At 44.4% G+C, this 9,526-nt stretch overlaps 1 protein-coding gene across 1 annotated transcript; it reads right to left on the reverse strand.

The window, feature by feature from the left end:
• Window positions 1–234: 234 nt before the first annotated feature.
• Window positions 235–7,989, reverse strand: LOC138146157 (sodium/glucose cotransporter 1-like). Its single transcript, XM_069067866.1, has 3 exons — window positions 7,884–7,989; window positions 5,821–6,041; window positions 235–609 (listed from the first exon to the last, which is right to left on the reverse strand). The coding sequence occupies exons 1-3, from the start codon at window positions 7,915–7,917 to the stop codon at window positions 250–252; spliced, it is 615 nt and encodes a 204-aa protein (XP_068923967.1). The 5' UTR covers window positions 7,918–7,989; the 3' UTR covers window positions 235–249.
• Between the last annotated feature and the right edge of the window lie 1,537 nt (window positions 7,990–9,526).

The raw sequence follows: 9,526 nt of genomic DNA on the forward strand, positions 1-9,526 counted from the left end.
TTCTTTAAAAACAAAAGAGCAATAAGTATTTTCAAAAACCACTATTTTGTTGATCAAAGCTGGACTTCATTGGATTCCAGGCCCACCACAGATGCTGGCCCCTCCAAGCACACAGACTCCTTGACCCCTTCCCTCCCACTTCCAAGTCATCATTCCCTCCTGGAACAGCTCAGAGAGCTCTGGCTTGCTTCCTTCTCCCTGGACCCCCACCAAATCCTCTCCCTGCATCAGAATTGTCATGGGCATGTGTCACATCCTCCCATAAGAAAGTAAAGTTTCCAGGGGGTAACCAATGATGGATTTGAGAGGGAAGACAGGGACAGTCCAAGCTCTTGACAAGCAAATACTGCTCAAGTCGGGGGCCATGCCATCCTCACTTGACAGCCAAGGTAATAAAGATGGGGATAGAAGAAGCTGCTGAGAAATGGCCAGGATTCCATACAGGTGGGTCTGGGATTGCAGGAGCTGGGTACCTGTGTAGAGTATCCGACTGATCATGCCAGGCATCACCATAAGAAACATGGGCAGTATCTTTAGATAACCGCACAATATGCAGCCGGCCTTCACATGGGACATGTTCTTGGCTGAGAGGCACCTCTGCACAATGACCTGCCAGGAAAACATGGAGAATGAGGGGCATAGGTCAGGGACCCCCAGCCCTGCTCTGCCTGCCACCTCCTCAGTTGGAACCCTTGAGGACCTTCATTGAGAGGGAGGTGGACTGACAGACTCTCAGCAGTAGAGAAAAAAATGACTGACCTCAGCACAAAGAATTATTGTATGTAGGACCACTGGGTGCATCTCCCCTCCTCCCATGGGTGCTCATCACCCCTACATTTCAAGCCATTTGACCGATAAGCAAACACTGCTAACTATCTGGTATCAATTGTGTGTATCCCTATATCTGTATTTGTCTCTCCCATTAAGAATGGAATCTTCTTGTGGGCAGGGCACGTTTCAATTTTTTGGTCTTTGTAACCCAGTTCCTGGCACAAAGTAAGAACTGGCATGGGGAATCCCCTTCTTCCAACACAGTTCTGCCCCTACCCTACAGCCCTGAAAGGTGCCCAGTCCCTGGCAGTGTTGGAGACTAGCTCTATTCATTATCCCAGGTTCTCTGTGTAGTCAAGTCTAGTCAATAAACATTAGTTAGCTACATACCGTGTGATAAGATTCAGGGATGCAAATAAAAGTGCTTTTTTAAACCACTACTTGGGGGGGGGGGTCGGGTGGAGCCAAGATGGCGGTGTAGAAGCAGGAAAACTCCCTGAGCACCCCCGCCCCCATAAGCACCTAAAATACCTATAAAAAATGACTCTAAACGAACTTTAGGGCTACAGAACCCGCAAAGTGACAGAGAGAAGCAAATTTCCCCCTGAAGACAGCCCAGCATAGCGGCAGGAAGGGTCCATTCACAGTGCACTGGGAGCCAAGCCCAGCCCCATGTGAGCCCGAGGTTTTTAACCTCAGGGAGGCCCAACCAGCCACAGCCAGAGGGATGTCAGGAGAGTAGATCACCAGCAGCTGTGATGGTTTCCAAAAGTATCAACCCATAAATGCCAAAGGCAAAGAGACTGGTCAGTGTATACTTTGAGAACAGGGAGTTCAGGAGTGAGGTCCAGCCTCTACCCCTGGAGGGAGAAGGGGCCGAGGCGTGGCGGCCACTACCATGTGGCTGCTTCAAAGCTCCTGGCCTGCACATTGTAGGGGGACCAAGGAACCATTCTGAGGGGTAATCGCGCTTGCTTTAACCTGCTTGGATCTGGATTGCAGTCTAGGATGGAGGTCCTGGGGTGTGTGTAGAGCATTTGGAAGTTTCCGAGAGGGCTGCCAACTAATAGCTCTGGCAGCTGCAAAAACCCCAGCGATTTGGGACAAAGCTCTCCTCTCTGGAAGCAGAGTTCTACTGTGGCAAAAAGCTCAAAAGTCAAGTAATTGAGAGGCAACATGACCAAGCAAAGGAAGCAAAGCAAGCACAGCAATCTGACTTTGGATTCCTTTTTTGAGGACAAAAAGGATCAAAGCATGGAATGGCAGGAAGAAGACAATGAACTCAGAACTCCTGCACCAAAAGCTTCAAAAAAAAAAAAGTATGAAGTGATTACAGGCCATAGAGGAGCTTAAGAAGGATTTTGAAAACCAAATAAGAGAAGTGGAGGAAAAATTGGGAAAAGAAATGAGAATGAAGCAAGAAAATCATGAAAATTGAGTCAACAATATGACAGAAGAAAATCACACCTTAAAAAATAGACTAACTCAGATGGCAAAAGAGACTCAAAAAGCAAATGAGGGGAAGAATGCCTTAAAAAGCTGAATTTGCCTGATGGAAAAAGAATCTTAAAAGCTCACTAAAGAGAATAATTCCTTCAGGATTAGATTGGAACAAATGGAAGCTAGTGAAATTATGAGAGATCAAGATACTATTAAAGAGATCCAAGCAAATGAAAAAATATAAGGCAATGTGAAATATCTCAGTGGAAAAACCACTGACCTGGAAAATAAATCCAGGAGACATAATTTAAAAATTATTGGACTACCTGAAAGCCATGATCAAAAAAAGAACCTAGAAATCATCCTTCAGGAAATTCTCAAGGAAAATTGCCCTGATGTTTTAGAACCAGAGGGCAAAATGTAGGTTGAAAGAATACACCAATCACTTCCTTAAAAAGGTCCCCCAAAGAAAACTCCCAAGAATACTATAGCCAGGTTCTTGAATGCCCAGATCAAGGAGAAAATATTACAAGCAGCCAAGAAGAAACAACTGTAACATTGTGGAAACACAATCAGGATAACACAGGACGTGGCAGCTTCTCCATTGAGGGATAAAAGGGCCTGGAACGTGATATTCCAGAGGTCAAAGGAGCTGGGATTAAAACCAAGAATCACCAACCCAGCAAAATTGAGTATCATGCATGTTTCAGGGGAAAATATGGTCATACAATGAAATAGAGGACTATCAAGCATTCTTGATGAAAAAACCAGAGTTGAATAGAAAATTTGAAATTCAGATACAAGAAGCAAGAGAAGCATGAGAAGGTAAACAGGGAAAAGAAATCATAAGGAACCTATCAAAGTTGAACTATTTACATTCCTACATGGAAAAGCAATCATTGTAATGTATGAAACTTTTCTCAGTATGAGAATAGTTGAAGGGAATAGAAATGTGTGTGTATACATGTATATATGTCTATATAGGAGGGTATATGGGTGTATGACTACATATGTGAGTGTGTGCATATATGTGTACAGGTATACATAGACAGAGGGCACAGAATGAATGGAATAGGAAGGGATGATATTTAAAAGGTAAAATTGAGAGGTGAGAGAGGCATATAATGAGAGGAGATGGGGAGAGACAGAATGGGGTAAATTATCTCATATAAAAGAGGTAAGGGAAAACTGTTACAATGGAGGGGAAGAACTGGAAGGCAAAAGGGAATGGGCCAACCTTACTCTCAATGAATTTAGGTTAAAAGGGAATGACATACACAGTAAATAGAGTTTCTCACTCCACAGGAGAGTAGGGGGGGAAGGGGATGAGAAGGGAGATGATGGAGGGGTAGAGCAGGTTGTGGGGGGAGGGAAGTTAGAAGCACACACTTTTGAAAAGGGATAGGGTCAAAGTAGAGAATAGAACAAGTCGGGGCAGGATAGGATGGAAAGAAATATAGTCAGTCTTTCACAATATATCCACTATGGAAATGTTCTGCATAGCTACACATGTACAACCTATATTGAATTGCCTGTCTTCCCAGTAAGGGTGGGTGATGAGGGAAGAAAGGAAAGAATATGGAATTCAAAGTTTTAAAATCAAATGTTTAAAAATATATATTATTTTTTTACATGCAACTGGGAAATAAGATATACAGGCACTGGGGTACAGAGATCCATCTTGCCCTATTGGAAAGTCAGAGGGAGTATGGGGGAGGATATGGGAGAGAGCTAATTGGGAGAGGGGGTATACAGTGGGATCACTGTTTGGGGTGGTGGGTAGAGGAAAGATGGGGAGAAAATTTGTAACCCACAATCTTGTGGAAATGAATGATGTAAACTAAAAATAAACATGAAATTTAACTTAAAAAAAATTAAAAACCTTTAAAAAATACACTACTTGTTCTCAAGGAGTTTTGGAAACAACATGCAAATTACTATGGGTAAGCCAGATAAGAATAAGGAAATGGGAAATAATCCCCAAAGGGAAGGTACTGCCCTTTACAGGAGCCACTAAAAGTGGGGTTTTACCAGGAAGTTGAAGGAAGCCAGGAAGGACAGGAGGAGGAAGAGCATTTCAGGCAGGGGACACAGCCAGGAAAAATGCCTGGAGGCAGGAGATGGAGGGGCTTGTTCAAGATAGATATTCATGGATCAAAGAGTATGTGGGTGAAGGGAGGGTAAGGCATATGAAGACTGGAAAGCTGGGGGCAGGTGACAGGTTATGAAGGGCCTTAAATGCCAAACAGAGGACCACAAGCTTGGCCCTGGAGGTCATAGGGAGACACTACATTCTCTGACCAGCACTTTGGAAGCATCAATTTCACAGCTCAGCAAAGGATGGGCTGGAGTGAGGAGAAAGAAACTCAGGGCAGGGATTCTAGGCAGCCACCACTGAAAAGGCTTGCTGATGAACTGACTGTATAGGTTATGTACTATGTACATACCCACATGGATACATATTATCTATCTCGGAAAGTAAACTCCCTGAGGGCAGGGACACATTTGTTTCCATCTCTAGCACCTGCCTTAGGTAAGTAAATGCCTATGGATTGATTAATTGCAGTTCTTCACTCTGTTCTATGAGACCTTAGAAGTCTAGCTCCCGAGATGGAAGGAACCTCAGAACCCCCTCATTTTCCAGGAGCCCAGGGACATGAAGTGCCTTGCCCAGGGTCACCCAGGTAGCAAGTGTCTGAAGCAGGAATGAAATCCTGACCCAAATCCAGGACCTTATTTATTAAACCAGTGGTTCTCAAAGTGTGGTTTGGGGACCATAATACTAAGATCTTTTAATTCCTAGCATGGTAGATATTGATAGATACATAACCCACATAAAACAAACCTCTTGGAGAGGCTCAATCAATTTTTTAAACTATGATGGGGTCCAGAGACCAAAAAGTTTGAGCACTACTAGATTACATCACACTGCCCCTTAGCTGAGTCTATGCTTTCAATGATTTGGTTTTCCCATTATAAACTTGATCTTCTCACAAAAATGAATAAACAGTTGAAATAACATTGCAGCTAAAACTGTAAAAATTTGAGCCATTTTCCTTTTGGCTAAAAGAAAAGGCTAACAGAATACACACATTAGCAGTATGAAGACAAGGGTCAGAGACAATGTGGCCTGCTAGGAAGCCAGCCTCCCAGTCAGCAAGAATTGGCCCAAGGGGACGGGGCCCTGGATTTGCAGTTGGCAAGATCTAGGTTAAAATCCTGACTCAAACCCTTGCTGTGGGACCCTCGGTAAATTATATGACTCCACTCAGCCTCAACTTCCTCATCTGGAAAATGAGGGGTTTGGAATCAATGGCCTGAACATCCCTTCCAGACCTAAATCTTGTGGCCCTACTATTGTCCACCATGGAAAAAATTAGTACAGAACCCCTGACTTTCTTTCCCTCATGCATTTCAGGGCCAGTGCAGAACTCGGGAAAGGACCCAGTGCCAAGTGTGCTTAGAGATTCCCAACAGACCCTTTGGGTGGGCAGCAGGAAACACAGAGACACACACATACACAGAGACACACACACACGCAGGCACGCACACTCAAATGCACACATTCATGGACACACTCACACACACACACTCACTGGAGTCTCTTACCTGGTCAGTACACCAATACCACAGAGAGAGGATGGTGTGGCCAAAGACAAGACCTGGCCAAGGAGGGTCCCCTGTTATGGCATCACGGAACAGATGAAAGGAATCTGCCCTTGGGGTGTAGCACTCGGGTTTGGCAGTGATGTTCCCATCAGAGATTTTGCTTGGAATGGCTTTCATGTACTTCTCCATGAAGGCATTATAGCCCCCAACTTCATGAAAGGCTAAAAATGAAACCATCACAAACAATAGTGAGAGGTCAGCCCCCACCCATGGCAATCCATGAATATCCAAGGAATGTCCAAGGGCAAAGGGAACCTTGGAAGAAACACAGCTAATAGGCTAGCTGATGGGAAACCCGAGCTCTAGTCCTGGATGTGTAACTCCTCTGCCCTCACTGGACCTCAGTCTCCCCATCTGTAAAATTAGGGGGAATTGGAGTAGATTCTCTTTTAGGCCCCCTTCCAGCTCTGACATTCAAAGATCTGTAGGTCTCTGATGAGGAGAGGAGAAAGATCAGAGGACAGGAGATTTCTCTCTCTACCACAAACCCCCTGGGTGATCCTAGGCAAGACTCATTTATAAAAGGGACCTAATGATCCCCTCCCTGAACATTCAGGCCTTCTGTGAAAACCAAATCAAAATATTCATTCATTCCATGTCTCATTCAGCATCTGACAAAAGACAGTTTGTTCCCTGAAAAGTGCTGTATGAATATGAAATTGTTTATTATTTTTAAATACCCCTCCTCATCATAGCAGAAAGGACAGTGATGAAAACCTGAGTTCAAAACCCACTTCAAACCCTTACTAGCTGTGTGGCTGTGTAGGTAAGTCAAGTGACTTCACTTCTGGTGAATTTCCGAGGTCTTATTGACTGGGTCATAGATAGCACTACAATATGTCTTAGTGGAAGGGGTTTCCCTAGCCTGCTGGACTCCACAAGCAGGCACACTGACGTCTCTACCCTTTCCCTGCCTCTGGGAGTGTGTGCATATGAACACACACACACACACACACACACATTCACACCAAAGATATTGCCTAAGGGTGAATATCAAATGACATCAAACTCACATAAGATGGGGAAGTCACATTACCCATGTAACAAGGTAGCTTAAGCTACAGCAAGAAAGACAGGTGAGGGAACTGTGCCCTGGTCAGTCCCCCATTGGAGAAGGTATTTAGCTCTAAGCTCATTTAGGAAAGACCTTGGATAGCCATAAAGCATACCAGGGATAGATAACTAGGGATGTGGGAGAGGATTGGGGAACCATGCCATAACAGACCAGGTCATGGGAAATTGGGATATTTACACTGCTGAAAGTAAAACTCATGGAAGGAAGTGACAATTGACACTCCTGGGGAAAGAAGGATTTGACTTATTCTTCTTGGAGCCACAGGGGAAAACCAAGATCAGTGGGTAGAAGTTGGCAAGGTAAATTTAGGTTTGATTTAAAGAAAATGTCTTAGCACTTAAAACACTGTCAGAGAATGGAATAGACCATCTTAGGATGTGGTAAGTTTCCCTCTTTCTGGAATTCTTCCAGTAAAGCCTGGATGACCACTTATACTATAAAAGGAGAACCTTGGCCAGGACCTAGTTGGACAACATGACTTGGGACGGCCTTTCCAACTAAGATTTTGACAGCAGGAAAGTCTAGGCTGCTCTCTGGAAGAGTCCCATACTAAGCCCTGATGACCCAAACTTCAATCATGAGAAAATGTGTCCTCTGTTCCTACATGACTAATTACTCACTCAGTTTTCTATATAAAATATGAGCTCATCTTCTTTCTTGGTACTCAAAAGGATGTGTACTTCTGGGGATTTCTTTGTTTTCTTCTAAGAAGGGAACACTGAACCAGCCCCATCCCTCTCCTCATTCTCTTTGTGTCCCAGTGGGACAAGTAACTGGTCCAGGGATCACACCCACAAGATCATTAGTCCCACAGCACATCCTGCCCTACTCCACCTCCAGTCTGTCCCTATATCCAAATCCCAATTCCGAGGTGGCCGGAGCTTTCAGGACTTCCCTCCCCTCCCCAACCTTCTCCAGTCTCACTTACCAATCCCTGTCAGGATGAAGGACCCCACTAGCATGATCCCAGTCTGTAAGGTGTCTGTATAGATCACAGCTGCCAGGCCCCCTGGTAATAAGAAGGAAACAAAATTAGACCCCATCAGAGGAATGTTCTCTAGAGCCCTAGGCTTGGAGTCAGGAAACCTGGATTCAAATCAGATCAATACCAGCTGTGTGATCCTGGACAGGTCATTTCATCTTTTTTTACCTCAGTTTCTTCATCTGTGAAATGGGGAGAATAATAGCATCTACATCAAAGGATTGCTGTGAGCATCAAAGCAGTGTCCCCTGGGATATTTGGGACAAGTTTGGAGAGAATGGAAGTGAACAAAAAAGGAGGGTCAGGTGACAGTGAAGATGGTGATAAAGATGGTGATGGTGATGGTGATGACGGTGGTGGTGGTGGTGATAATGATGGTGATGATGGTAATGGTGATGATGGTGATGGTGATGATGATGGCAGTTATGGTAATGATGTTGACGGTGATGGTGGTCACATGATGGTGATGATGATGATAGTGATGTTGATGATGGTGGTGATGATGGTGATGGTGATGATGGTGATGATGATGGTGGTGATGATGATGGTGATGATGGTTGTTATGGTAATAGTGATGTTGAAGGTGATGGTGGTCACATGATGGCGATGATGATGATGATGATGATGATGGTGGTGATGGTGATGATGATGGTAATAGTGATGATGATGGTGATAATGATAGTGATGATGGTGATGATGGCGATGATGGTGATAATGATAGTGATGATGGTGACGATGATGGTGGTGGTGATGCTGATTATGATGGTGATGATGGTGGTGATGGTGATGATGGTGGATGGTGATTATGACTTACTATGTGCCAGGCACTGTACTAGGCACTTTACAAATATTATCTCATTTAATCCTCACAACAACTCTGGAGGGTGGATGCTACTGTTATGTCCATTTCACAAATGAGACAATAGAAAACACTTGGTGAGCCTTAAAGGGCCATATAAATTAGACACATACTTATGACGGCACAGTAGACAGCTGCAGAGTCTGTAAGTCTCACCTTGGACACATGCTGGGCAGCCAGCTGCTGCAGTAAACAGAGAACCCAGTATGGAGTCAGGAGGACCTGAGTTTAAATCCAGCCTCAAACCCCTATTAGCTGTATGATCCTGGACAAATCACTTGCCATTGTTTGCCTCAGTTTCCCCACATGAAAAATGTGGATAATAATAGCACCTCCCTCTTAGGGTTGTGGTGAGGATCAAATGAGATAATAAATGCAAAGCATGGAACCCAGAGTCAGGCACACAAGCAAGTGCAGTATGAATGTTAGCTATCATTATTATTAGCTGTGTGACTCTAGGGGAACCACTTAAACTCTCAGCACCCAAGGCCACTCTTTAAAGGTGTGAGGCACAAGCCAGGCTGACCTGCATCTGCTTTGGTGAAGGAAGTTCCTGTCCATACTGGGCATCCCCCACACCAATTAAATCACAGAACAGGTCCCCTCCCCCAAAAGACATTATTGTTATTGAAAACAACATGAATGGAGGCAAAGGCAAGATGGTGAAAGAGCTGGAAGCAGGACAGGCAAGCTGCTCTCCATAAACTCCAGACACAGCTAAATCCAGTGC

This window comes from Petaurus breviceps, unplaced genomic scaffold, assembly GCF_028583685.1.
Source record: "Petaurus breviceps papuanus isolate PSGF00001 unplaced genomic scaffold, PetGlider_PUasm1.0 90756, whole genome shotgun sequence".
Lineage (NCBI taxonomy): Eukaryota > Metazoa > Chordata > Mammalia > Diprotodontia > Petauridae > Petaurus > Petaurus breviceps.